The 14,276-nt window shown below is 42.9% G+C and overlaps 1 protein-coding gene across 1 annotated transcript in view; it reads right to left on the bottom strand.

Annotated features, from left to right (window-relative positions):
- Positions 1–2,278: 2,278 nt before the first annotated feature.
- Positions 2,279–14,276, bottom strand: part of lpp (LIM domain containing preferred translocation partner in lipoma) — a 144,214-nt gene continuing 132,216 nt past the window's right edge. Inside the window, exons 9-11 of the mRNA XM_058072881.2 lie at positions 5,542–5,720; positions 4,326–4,446; positions 2,279–3,697 (exon numbers count right to left, since the gene is read on the bottom strand). Coding sequence (XP_057928864.2) covers positions 3,569–3,697; positions 4,326–4,446; positions 5,542–5,720 — 429 coding nt within the window. The 3' untranslated portion in view covers positions 2,279–3,568. The remainder of the gene's footprint in view (positions 3,698–4,325; positions 4,447–5,541; positions 5,721–14,276) is intronic.

Raw genomic sequence — 14,276 nt, 5'->3', positions numbered from 1 at the left:
TTATTGTGACAACAACTTCTCCCAAAGATTGCTGCAGCGGGACGCTCTGACCCTATAATATTTCTTCATGGACATCCGCCGCGATATCCCCCCCCATCCACCCCCCAGCTTGTGCCGTAATTGGCTGCAGGCCGCGCTGGGATCTCGACCTTCCTGTTCATGTTGTGTAAAAATGGGCTTACTTGTGCAAATGTATGCTGAGGTTTTTTAACAGTCCCACACTCTGCTCCTTTGTAGGAGCTCAGTTTGGAATTGTATTTTCCCCCCTCCTCTCCTCTTGTTGTTCCCGTTCCTCCTGTCCTGTCCAGCCCTTCCCTTACTATATAGTATGTTGGATATGTATGGGCGGATGAAAAGGAAATCTGAAATTTCCCCTTGTGGGACTAATAAAAGCATATCATATCAGGGGGTGCTGGAGCCCATTCCAACTGTATTCGGGCGAGAGGCGGGGTACACCCTGGACTGGTGGCCAGCCAATCACAGGGCACATATAGACAACCATTCACACTCACATTCATGGACAATTTGGAGTGGCCAATTAACCTAGCATGTTTTTGCAATGTGGGAGGAAACCGGAGTACCCGGAGAAAACCCACGCATGCACAGGGAGAACATGCAAACTCCACACAGAGATGACCGAGGGTGGAGTCGAACCCTGGTCCTCCTAGCTGTGAGGTCTGCGCGCTAACCACTTGACCGCCGTGCCGCCTCGACATAAGTTACTTTACAAAATATCAAATTTGCATCCTTGGATTTGTGGCAATGTGGCCCCTGGTGGGTAAACATTTGGACACCCATGTTGAAACGTTTTAACAAGCAGAGCAAATATGAATGGCTGAAAGGCGACGCATTCATTAATCAATGTGAAACACACACAAGTACACAACAAGTATACAACAAGGTGTAGTGAGGCAATAGTGAGTCAATGCTTACATCACGGCTTTGACTCAGGGAGACACGCACACACAGAGAAAGAAATGAATGCAAATGTGGTGAGTTGAAGTCAGCAATAAGAGTGTGCATTGTAATGTGATGTAAATATGACAGCTTGATTTAAACATTAGGATGATCGCCGACCTTCTTGCTTCCTGCTAAATAATTCAGGACATCATCAGGCGTATTACAACAAGACGTTTCAAGAGGACAAGACAAAAAACCAAAAAGAAAAAAAAGCCCGCAGAGAGTCATGGCGGGACATTTATGCAGAGGAGCAGCGTGTTGGCCGGGGGGCCCATCACTCATCAATTTGTTTGTAAACAACAGATTTATGCACACTAAAGCAAGTCAGCGCTGCAGGCGGGCACGCACACAAACAAGCACACATACAAACACACACTCACTCGTGCACTCGGGCCTCCGGCGTGTTGAGCGAAGGAAAAAAAAAAAATGACCAGGAAATGCGCACCATGCTCGCACGCAAACATCTTCAGTTTAGCAGCACACACAAACCAAAGACCAACGCACAAAAACAAATAGAAAATAGGCAATTTAAGGTTCCATATTGGAGTATTTTATATGCCAGGGGTAGCACAATAGTCATGTGGAATTGAGACACTTTAAACGTGCTTTTAGTAATTTACTGTATGTCTGCGTGTAGCTTTAATGCTAATGAGCTTAGTTTTTGGGCATGTGTCTCCCATGAACATAGTGTGGACTCTGCATAATAGATGCCATATATCACATACAACAACGTCACATTAAAAATGTGAGTAACACTAGCGTAACCATCTGATGCTAACGTGCTAACATTACATTTTAATCCTAGGTACAGTTGTAAAGTGGTTTTCATTTAAAGAAGTAACCCTGACAAAAATCCATTCTAAGATGCATAGCAAAGCCCACTTTGTGTCATTGTATACATTATTCTTAATAAAGATTCGAAAGTCGCACAAAACGTCAGAATTTATAACAAAATACGTCTCACATGCGTCACCAGTCGCGCTTCTAAGGTTTGACATTTTGCTAGCTTGTAAATAATCACAGTTGGAACCTCAAATGTCAAATACCACTGAGAGGTTTTTCATAAATATACACCTTTGATGTCTATTATTATTATGACAAACAAATGAAGTTAAACGTTAGCAACTCTAGCATAGCAATGTGAGCTAAAGTGCTAACGTTACACTTTAACATCACACTCGGTTAGCATATTCGCTGAAGAAAAACTAAATGATCAAAATTAAAGCTCCAACGTCGGATAGCTGGCATAGTTCCATTTTAAGATGTGTAGCAAAGCCTGTCTTTGACGAAAACGTCAAAAAAAGCCAAAGCCACATGATGCATTTGCAAAATTGTTTTTATTGAAAGAAGTAAACCAAACAAAAATCAAAACCAGATGTTTCACTTTTCAAAGCATCAGCGTCAGGCGGCCATTTTGTTTGTTTACTTTGGTCAAAGAAAGCACCAAGTTTGTTCGGCAAAGGCACTTGAATGTGCAAAGACCGGCGGCTAATAATATCATTTAAAGAAGGAAAAAACTCATTAACCTTTTTTTTTTTTTTTTTACAATATAATTACTTTCTTGATGCTTTTAGCAGAGTAATTCATATTATCATATTATCTGATAATGACATGCCAGTATCATATATAAAATATATCTAATTTAAAGACAGCTAAACAAGCTAATAGTCTCGTCTCAAGTAAACACAAATTTTTTTTCTGTTGCAAAACTTAGTTATACCGCATTTTTAAGAGTATATTTTTTTCAGCGTGACATACTGACAAAAAACAAAAACAAAAAAACATGTGATGCCATCCTGGTAACAAAACTCTCCGGCATCGTTGATTGATTATATGTTATTTTCCTTTCACATTAACATTAAAAATGCATGGCTAACTAGCGACGGCTAACATCATTTTGCGAGCCCAAACAAGTCTCGCGGTCCCTTTGACACCCATCAAAACAAAACATTAAAAGTCGACCAAAAATACTGTAGACGGAGCACAAAAGGTCGAGGCGTACCAACAGCTTTAGCACTAAGCGGTAAGGACAGCTAACGTATTTCCTTAAGCAGTAAAAAGTCTTTTAAAGTGTCAATGCAATTAAAGTTTGGGAAAAAAAATTGCATAGCCATCTCATACGTACGCGTCAGCCTTTGCACGACGCTAGCGGTTAGTTAGTTAGTTGTGTTAAAGTGGAACAAAGAAGTTGCATAATATTAATCAATGATGAGGCGCTAATGCTATAGCATGATGCTAATGGATAACTTGAATATTTACGATGTTCAGAAACAATGAATTGTTGGAATTGTCACAAGTTAAAGTTAAAGCAATTTGAGGCGAATTTATTGCTATTGAGAAAAGATGGCAGCCATTCACTTGGTGGCTTAGCCAAGCCTAGCATGAAGACCGGAAGAGATGCCTAATTGTGCTAAGCTAGCTTACTGTAGCTGCTGATAAAACAATGTTTTCAGATTGTGAAAGCGAGCGATGAAGCGATGCTAAGCGTAAAAAAAAACATCTCACAGCTGAATGTTCATCGGTGAGATGAAGAGCTAGCTAGCGTGCAAGCGAGCGTAGGGACATAAGCGCGTTGGCATTGGTCGGTCACAGTGGTGGGCGGGGTCGTTCAGAGGTCAGTGGTGGCCTTGGCGGTCAGCGCCTGGATGCGTCCCGTGTTGCAGTTCTTGCAGAGGACGTGTCCATCCAGAGGGTAGCAGCCCTGATTGTCGCCCTCCGACAGCAGAGAACCACAATCCTGCAGCACACAAACGCAACATCAGCCCGTACACGCCATCCTCACCAATACCGTCACACCACTCCCCTTACCTCCAATGTCAGCAGCCTCAGTGTACCAATAATGTACCATACATACATCATATTTCATGTATCGCTAATCCACCAGGTTTACATCATATGTAATGTACCGCTCATGTTCATATTTCCATATTTATGTATGAAACGGGCTGTGTTCCAGTCGAGGTTGATGTGAGTAATTGAGTGTTAGTTGAAATGTCAGCATTGAGTTTTGCCCAATAGTTTTAGTGCTTGGGTTTCTAATGTGTGTCACTGTGGCGCTGACGGCTAAAAATCACATGACTCAGTCTGATTCACGCCCCGCACTCGCATGCACACACACACGCACATCCTAGGTACGGATGCTGCATTCAAGGCTGCAACGCTGCAGGAAATAGGATAATAATAAATGTATTCGAATTGTTATGACATAAATTGTAAATGACCAGTCCAGGGTGTACCCCGCCTCTCAACCCGTGACCCTAATGAGGACAACTGGAAACATGGGATAAAAATTAATGTATTAGCAATAGCATAGCATAGCATAGCACCCACGGCTGCTAATAATCAAGAGCCTCATAGCCACCCACCTCACAGCGGTAACACTGCACATGGAAGTCCCGGTCCAGCGCCACGATGCGGACCGTCTCCTCCTGGCCTGGGGCCGGCATGATGGGCTCTGAGCACATGCAGCAGCGGGGGGCAAACTTCCTGTCAAAACCCCCAACAAACAAAGCTAGCATCATCAGACAAAAACACCATGATATACACAACGTATTACACAATTTCTTTATAATGTCATTATAATAACGATTATCTTTTGATGCAAATTCACAAGTTTACACTAAGAAAATAGTTATTTTTAACACATATTTGTGTTTGATAATAAAGTTGTGAAGTGTTTTACCCTTATTATTACAATAATTAACAACTGCATATTGAAATTCACAATATAAATTTAAAAAAATCACAATAAAGTTTGAAATTGTAATTGTAAGTGTTTCATAATTACATCACAATGATACATTTTATATCGTAAGATTTATTTAATAATATTTTAATATTAATATTTCATATTTTCATTATTAAATCCTGAAATATTTGGACTTTTTAAATCGTGAAAAAATGATTTATTTATGAAACTGAATAATCCAATAAAATTAAATCATCAAATAACTATACAGGAAAAAAATGCTAGAAATAATTTGAAACATTTTATATGTATTTACGTTACTGAAAAAAGGATTAAAATATTAGAAAATAGTTTAAGTTCAAGTAATTACATCACAATGATACATTTATATAGTAAGATTTATTTAATAATATTTAGGAATTTTCGCTATTAAATCCTGAAATATTTTGATTTTTTTAATCATGAAAAAATGATTTATTTATGAAACTGAATAATCCAATAAAATAAAATCATCAATAACTGTACAGGAAAAAATGCTAGAAATAATGTGAAACATTTTACATGTATTGACGCTACTGAAAAAAGGATTAAAATATTAAAAACTAGTTTATATTTAATGTACATATAATTACATTGAATTATACATATTTAATGTACAATGTCAATTACATAATAGATAATTATAATGAAATCCAACATGAAACACTGTGTGCTTTGATGGCTTCATACAGTAGTAGTGAGGCATACTGGGTCCACGGTGGACACCCACTCACTCCTTACATTACATCACAGAGGGTGAAGCCGCGTGTCAACAAAAGCCATTCCACCCATCAGTTTACGTTCAAAGTCGATGAAAACGTCTGGAAAATGACAAATAAGGTGTGCCGTCGTACTTGTGGAAGTCCTCGATGCAGTGGATGTGGTTGGAGGCGTCAACGGTGAAGGGGACGCCATCCAGGCTGCGGTGGCAGACCACGCAGGTGAAGCAATGAGGGTGGTAGGCCTTGCCCGTGGCCCGCAGGATGCGCTCCATGATGGGCTTGCTGCAGATGGTGCACGTCTCCAGGGTGTTCTGCACACACACACACACACACACACACACATCCTCATGAAGAGTCACTTCCTGTTCAGTGCGTCTGAGAGCTTAACAAATGTCCGAACAGAGAAGTTCAGCTGGGATGCTAAATCCCGGTGAAAACACACTGACTGTGGTTGTACAGAAACCCGACTCAGCAACTTTATCTTTGGACTCCAAATTGTCCATAGGTATGAATGTGAATGTTGTCTATATGTGCCCTGTGATTGGCTGGCTGTGCCACCTCTCACCTGAAGTCAGCTGGGATAGGCTCCAGCACATCCATCAACCCTAGTTGAGTATAAGCTGCATAAAAGATGAATGAATGGACAATTTTTGTACATAAAGCCGCACTAAGCCAAAAGGTGTCCATGCAGTAACATGGGATATTTAGACAGAAAGACACACTATAAACCTTGCGATGCTACCTACACTTTGCATTCCAAGCATCACTCGTTAGCGCTAGTGATGAGATCATCGGAGTTCAACATCCAAGCAGAAGCTATAGTAATTCTACATCCGATCAAACTTACTTAAGATTTGTCAGATCAAAACAGGATTCCTGCGTACGGTGAGTGCGTACGGACCCATCAAAAAGTGAGATGGGTCCTTGTGATGTTGTGTCCTCATGTTGCCTTGGAAGCAGAAAGTGATTAGCGCTGCGCTCCCATCGCAAAGTCGCTCATCTTCCAGACTCCCCTCAGCCCCCCTCCACCCCCCCTCCCCATCCATGGAAGTGTGAGCAGTAAATATTTCCACTTTGTGATGACTGCAGGCTTTCTGCCGCCAGACAACTGGGCAGGCAGCCCACTGGTGGGGGGTGGCGGGTGTGGGGGGGTTGGCGGTGGGTTGCACAGTTGCTTCTGATTGCTCTGTCATCTTTCTTCTTTATCTCTGCAGGAGATGCCATTTGTTATCCTGATATTCCAGGAATAACCAGAGCAGCCAATGAATACATCATGTGATCAATGGCCGCCTCCCTTTCTCGCCTTTCCTGGATCTCTCCTCTCTCTCTGCACGCTTGGCTGGGCTAAAGACACCACGCTTGAGCGGCCGCCCCCCCCGGCCCCCTGGCCCCCTGCTGTGGCAGCGTGCCGCCTCAGTGTTTCCAAACACGACTCGGGCTGTGTGGCAACACTGCGCTGCGTCACGGGCCCGCCTGGCAGACGCGCTGCCGGGTTCTGATGTTCGTGAGAGGAAGGCTTGTGTGACCGCTCGGCCGAGGTAAACCCGAGCGCCCAGACATTCGGTTTCTGCATGCTGATGAGCGGAATGGAGCCCAGTATGGAATTGTACACCGACTTGAGATATGATATTATTTGATATAATCGTGATGCAGCAATTCTACAAACATTGATTTACCGGAACCCCCTCGGCACGTCACGCTTCCAATTTTACGGCTTCACTTGGCTAATCGAAAAAAAATAATTCATAAATCATGCATGTTTTGTGGTTGGACACAGCCTATTATTTTACATACTTTCCCCTAAATGACACATTTTCAAATATAAAGCATTCAGAAGACATTGAAAGATGTCGTGATGATATGTAGTACACTGTAATGTTGGGTGAGACACACAAGCACCAGACCTGATTACCCGGAACAACAGGCATTAACTCAAGTTGCTGTTGCTGTTACTAAAACGCAACTCTGAACCTCCAACATCACTTCCTGTCCGCCACCCACTCAGCTCCCCTAAGAAAGACATTTACAGCAACACACATGAACACTTAAATCTTATGTCTTATTTTCCCGAATCATGTCTACCATATTTGGTAATAGGAATGTTAAAAATGTTAAAAACATATTTAGAAGGTCATCAACAAGTATTCAAAAAGTGTTCTAACTACAAAAATATTGGACCCAGTGTCAGGAAGCCTTTGTTTACCTAGCCTTAGTGAACATTTTAACCAAGTGTGGCCAAGGGTCTCCAAGTGGAACACCTTTGGAACGCCTGATCCTAATTTTCAAAATCCCAGCGTCAAATACTCCATTGTTGTTGTATCACTGCCAAATTTGAAACAGGGCTAGGTGAGTACTCTAGCTATGACCCCCGTGTGTTTTCCAAAATAATAATTTTATAGTACATTTTTCTGGATAAATAGCGGCAAACCTAAAATACAAAAGGAACCTTGAAGACACTGAAGTAAATTACAGTCAATACCAGAGGTGGGAGCAAGTCTCAAGTCTTTCATCACAAGTCAATACATGCAAGTTCAAGTCATGTCTCAAGACAAGACGAGTCGAGGCAAGTCAAAAGTCGGACTTGAAATTTTCAAATCCGTACAAGTTGTAACCACTGTTTAGTGTTTACCAAAATAAAATGCCATTTTGACCACTTTCTAGCAGTCTGACACTCACAGATAGTTACCACACCCTCATTTGTTCTTACACTTAATTGGACGTAAACAGATGCATTCACTGTGAAAGATTCTGTGGTAAAATATGTTCTCCATGCTTTGAATGGGGGACACATTTTGCTCAACACACTCACAAAATAATCTCAAGTATTTTCCAGAGTCCCGAGTCATTGATGCCAAGGTCTAAGCGGCGTTCAAGTCTTTGATGATATTGCCAAGTCGAGAGTCCAAAGTCATCAAAATAGTGACTTGAATCTACACCTCAACTTCACACCTCTGCTAGGGGCGGGTTGGGGGGCATGTTGGTAGTTGCATCTGAGAAGCCATGACTTCGACATATTCTAATGTTGGAGATAACAAAGGAGCCCAAAGCCAAGTCTCTACTCCAAGTAGTTGAAGGACAGCTTCACTTCGCAGCTTCTGGGTATGACTTTGTTTTTAAGGCACTTTAGCCCCCCCACCAAAAAAGGTTAGCCACTAAGTTTAGGAAAAACAAAACAATCAAACTGGGGCGGCACGGCGGATGAGTGGTTAGCGCGCAGACCTCACAGCTAGGAGACCAGGGTTCATTTCCACCCTCGGCCATCTCTGTGTGGAGTTTGCATGTTCTCCCCGTGCATGCGTGGGTTTTCTCCGGGTACTCCGGTTTCCTCCCACATTCCAAAAACATGCTAGGTTAATTGGCCACTCCAAATTGTCCATAGGTATGAATGTGAGTGTGAATGGTTGTTTGTCTATATGTGCCCTGTGATTGGCTGGCCACCAGTCCAGGGTGTACCCCGCCTCTCGCCCGAAGACAGCTGGGATAGGCCCCAGCATCCCCCGCGACCCTCATGAGGATAAGCGATAGAAAATGAATGAATGAATGAAAACAATCCAACTTATATGTAGCTCCTATGTCTGCAAATGACTGACTGACAGTAATGATTCATTTTAAGACGTGTAGCAAACATCATTAAAAAGTCACTTTTGCATCATATGGGGGAAGTGAAACTACTTGAATATTTCACGCATAATTCACGAGCTATCAGCATATTGACATTTTGGACGGGGTTGAAACACTGCGGCGTGGAGTCGAGGGGTCACCTTCTCGTGTCTTTCGGCCCGCAGCCAGTAAGATGGTGGAGGCCAGGAGGTCTGCTGCCAGACTGGAGGCACTGCACAAGTGTTTACAAACATGTCTGCTTCTTCAAAGTGCTCCTGGAAGGGCTGGAGTTCATGAAAAGCAACATGCATCCTCCTCTCCCCGCCCTCTGATGGAGACTGTAACGGACCTAAAACCAGAATTCCCGCGGCAGCGTTAGTGTGTAAACAACGTCCGCCGTGCCAGGATGCTGGGATCTTTCATGCTGGTTGGCGAGGAGGAGGAATTGCATGTGCATCATGAGAGCGGGCCCGACCGCACTAAAGCATCCGCGTCTGCATTTCCACTTGTGGGAATACCTTGGCCTTGTTTAGCTTAAGTAGAGCATGTGATTCTGCCGCCGCCGCCGCCGCCGCACACTTCCTGGGGGCCATCGTGACGAGTACACTACGCACAAGACAAAAACGCAGAGATTCTGACCTGGATTCACTCTAGCCGAGCGTCATCAGGTGACATCCTGGCGTTTGCGCCACAGATGGTTTAGGACACGGATGCCCTCCTGTGTTGGGGGGTGGGGGGGGGGGGCAGATGCATGCCCTCCGCCACTAGAGGGCTGTATATGTCTGCTTGTGTGTGTGCGTGATGTATTCCAGCATATGTACGCCTTTTTTTCCCTCTCTCATACATTTCTCTAAGTGTTTGCCCACAAGGCTAAAGAAATGTCTAGGCAGATGACGTAAAGTGAATGTAGGTCAGACAGACACTCGCTGAACTGGAGGGGTGGTAGTGGTGGTGGTGGGGGGAGCGGAGAATCAACTGTAGCCCCCCCCCCAAGCCCCCGCCCCTTTATTTATTTCTTGTAAGCCTTTTCCACTTCCTGCCACGGCGAGCGAAGCCTGCAGCGTCCGTTTGGACTCGCTGAGACGCTAAACGACGTCTGACAGCTTTTTTGCCCGTGTCGGCAAACAAAGCATGTAACAAGGAGCTAAAAGCTTCCAACTGGGTAATCGGGAGGGAAATTTAGCTCATTTCCACTGTGATTCACCTCGCAACTCTTAAAGGGGTCCTATCATGAACATTTCACGGCCTTTTAGGACCATGTTGGACCCCAGTAGGGGACGAATATTAGTTCTCAGTGAATCTGACAGCAGGGATGAGGTCAAAGTTCACCAATGTCATCACATGCCACTTTGACGGAGAACAGAAGTATAATCATGCATATCATGGATCCCTATACATTGGCCAATTATGGCTTTTCTCCAAAAATCTCATTGACCGACAAGTCAAGTCATAAAGATAAGATAAGATAAGATATGCCTTTATTCGTCCCTCAGTGGGGAAATTTACATTGCACAGCAGCAACACTACAGAATCAGTTAAGCAGTACAAAATACACAATACAGAAAAATAAACAATATAAACAACCCAAGTATTAACAAAATCAACAGTTTTTCCCAGAGTTATATACAATACAGTATGTAGATAATATGAAACGAGATGAGATATATGACCAGTCTATACACTGAGATCTTGCTAGTGAGTTAATATGAGGCATTATGGAAATACTTCACAAAGAATTTAGTATATTGCATTTAGAGCCCTTAATATTGGAGGTAAATACATAATAATACATAAATACATAGGTGTATGTATAGGTATCGGTAAATAGGTGATAGTACAGCTAAAATGTACACCCTACGTTTAGCACTATTATTATTATTACTATTTTTACATGTTTCTGTCTTTCTGCTTCATGTTTTTTCCTCAATTTCACACTTTGCTTGACGGTGCTTGAAATGGTGTGTGAGGCATATTCAGGGATTAAACCCGGATTGTGTCACGAGTGAACAATGGCAATCGAAGAGAGAAAGGGAAGGTTGCCAGAGCTGATTCTCATCTAATAATTACAAAACGTCAAACTAGCAGAACAGTGTTACTGGTTGTGTTTGCCATTCACCGACGGTCTCGTATAGTATAATATAGGATAGGCACCATTGAAGAGCAACAATCAAGTGGATGTACATGAAGACGGGATCATAATGAGGCTGTTACTAAAAGAAAATGAATCTGGTATTCTTCCGTGCGAGGCCGAGGCGTTGCACCCAGCAAATGTTTGGAATTACAGCTCCACTTCTGGATGATTCATACGTGCCGACATTCAAACTCTCTCCGGCTCGCGTCTGCAGACTTTTTTTTTTTTTTTTGGTCCTCCCTTCTTCGCCGTGATGTTAAAACCGCCCGCGATTGCGTAACACATTAAAACTTGCATCACCGATTTCCCGCATCCGATAATAAAATACCCCCATTAAAAACAGGAGACTAACTCTGTGCTGCAAATGTGCGGTGGCACGCTGCTAAGTGTAATCTCTCCTCTGACTGGACCAACACACGTTTTACACCTTCTCTTTGTGTGTGTGTGTGTGTGTGTGTGTGTTTGGAGGCCAAGCGAGGCTGACAGGAGGCAGGCTGCACTTCACAGAGGCTGCACGCGATTTATGACCTGGCAGGATGAACTCGCAGCGGCTAAATTTACTGCCCATCTGATTCAGCCTGCGTCTGGTCTGTGCCGGGCCCGGCTCCCGCGCTAGCGCTGAGGGACAAGCGGCCGGAGATGGACGGGAAGAAAGACGGGGCGAGCGGCCTCACTGGATGAGTCACCTCGGCGTAAAAGAGGAAGGTGACTTAATGAAGCTTGACAAACAAGCCTCTTGTGCGTTTAGGGCGGCATGGGGCTCAATCAGGCGTGCTGCAAAGACAAAATGTCTCCGTGTGCTCTCAAGGAGGACTACTCCAAAAAGAGAAGACGAGGAGATGAAAATGAAGACGGCAGGATGAGTCACAAAGACACGAGCCACAAGGCGACAAAAATAACATCACGATCAAGTGAGAATGAAACTTTGGCAGGTTGGACAGCCTCTCATTAGCCCCTTTCGCACATTTCAGCCTCGTTTTTGTCCTGTCAGTCACACGAAGCCAACCCATGAATTTCAGGCAAAGGTGGCTCCACGAAAGAACATCCCGCAATGCCTGGACCGGCGTGTGACGTTTAAGGCCCTTCTTGTTGTGCTAAAAGAGATTGCTGTCATCCTACAAGTCTTTATGGATGCTTTAACATAATTAGAGCCCTCTAGACATGAAATAACACCCCTATAGCAACTTTTACAATTTTATTACCCAATACAGTTGACATAATAAGAAAACATAAGACATTTAAAGTGGACCTATTATGCTTTTTCCCCTTTTCTGATCTATAAATGTAGTTAGAATGTATAATACTAATATTGAGTCTTACTTTGCAGAAATTCAAGAGTTGAGTCCGGAACCAATTACTCATGATGTAATTAACCAAAGACATGTTTAGATGTTTTAGAATCCCAAACGCCCAGTTGCCAACCCATGAATTTCAGGCAAAGGTGGCACGGTGGCTCCACGAAAAAACATCCCGCAATGCCTGGACTGGGGTGTGACTTTTAAGGCCCTTCTTGTTGTGCTAAAAGACATTGCTGTCATCCTACAAGTCTTTATGGACGCTTTAACATAATTAGAGCTCTCTAGACATGAAATAACACCCCTATAGTAACTTTTACAATCGTATTACCCAATATAAATAGACATTTAAAGTGGACCTATTATGCTTTCCCCCCATTTGCTGACCTATAAAGGTAGTTAGAACGTATAATACTAATATTGAGTCTTACTTTGCAGAAATTTGCGAGTTGAGTCCGGAACCAATTACTCATGATGTAATTAACCAAAGACGTGTTTAAATGTTTTAGAATCCCAAACGCCCAATTCACAACAACATATTTATACTGTCTTTACCTTATTTTTTTTTGAGCGGGAGGCAAAAAGAACTGAAGAATCACACATGACAGGAAGGAGGAAGTGAGAGAAAATTGTAAATAGTTCATGGTGTTCTTTTTCCTGATTACGCAGACGCCACAGAAGATCTTTTTGATCCGCATACAGATTTTTGGCTTGAGCCCTTTAAATTGCAGATGCCCTTCCTGACGAACACTGATGATGCTTACTAGAGGAGATTCAAACCCGAGTTGTCCGCTCCAAAGTCCAGAATGCTAACGTTGTTTATGTTGTGGTATAGATATTTATAAAGTGCTTGAAATGTATCTTTTCACAAATTGCTGTTTTCTTTTTAGTTGGGAACTGATATTTTCCTGAAATCTACTTATGTTCTACTGGTGATTACTAAAAAACGGAAATAGGTACACTCAAAAAATTTTTTCCAGATGAAATACTGGAGTCGAGTCTTCCATTTAGTAGGTTCCATGTTTATATAGCCGTGGAACACAATATTCTGTGGGCCGTGAAAATCTGTTGTCTTTTAAAAAATGGCTGGTTTTGAATGAGTTAAGGTGTTTAAATGCGCGTTTAAACACTAGTCTTACATAATTCATGCAATAATTTTGTTTTTTAGTACGTCTGTTAGCCGTCATAGTTCACTGTAAAGCGCACTTAAACAAACATGGCATCCCTACAGTACATGTAGTTTGTGTGTATTTTCCTCCAGAACATAAAGGTTCCATATGTGTGGAGGAAAAAAAACAGCGGTGTCCTGCAATGACCGGCCAGCATGAGTGGAGGAGAGTCGATGACTGCTGCACACAAGGCGTTTGTTCATGCATGTTTAAGCAGCACTCTGCTGCGCCGGAATCAGAGTAAGCAAACAATGTAAACAATGTCAACAACGCCTCCAGGACGATACTGCACCTTCCCAGCACAGTCTGCTTAGGAAGGATAAATTCTGCTGTGGATTGGGTTTCCATCTTGGTATAAAGTGTCAACACAGTGTTTCTGTGGGTTAGAAGTTGGTCTACAAGATTGAGTCAGCTGTTAAAGGACCGAAGAAGAAGACCTAAAATCCTATTAAGTGCGAGTCAATCTGTCCACATTTGTGGCGGGATGACAGGAGCGAGCGGAATGTGATGTGAGAATCCCATCTGACAATCCTTGACATCTATGCCGGACTACGACTCCAAGATACGGTGACAAGACCCAACGCTGTCACTTGTGCGTGTGTTAGAAATGGCTATGACGGCATCTTCCAAGGTATGCGTAGGTGCGAGCGTGTCACACGGCGGAGAGTGATT

This window comes from Doryrhamphus excisus, linkage group LG4, assembly GCF_037039965.1.
Source record: "Doryrhamphus excisus strain RoL-2023G ecotype Guam linkage group LG4, RoL_Dexc_Guam_v1.1, whole genome shotgun sequence".
NCBI lineage: Eukaryota > Metazoa > Chordata > Actinopteri > Syngnathiformes > Syngnathidae > Doryrhamphus > Doryrhamphus excisus.
Note: the sequence above shows the minus strand (reverse complement) of the source record. Positions and strands in the feature narration are given on the sequence as shown.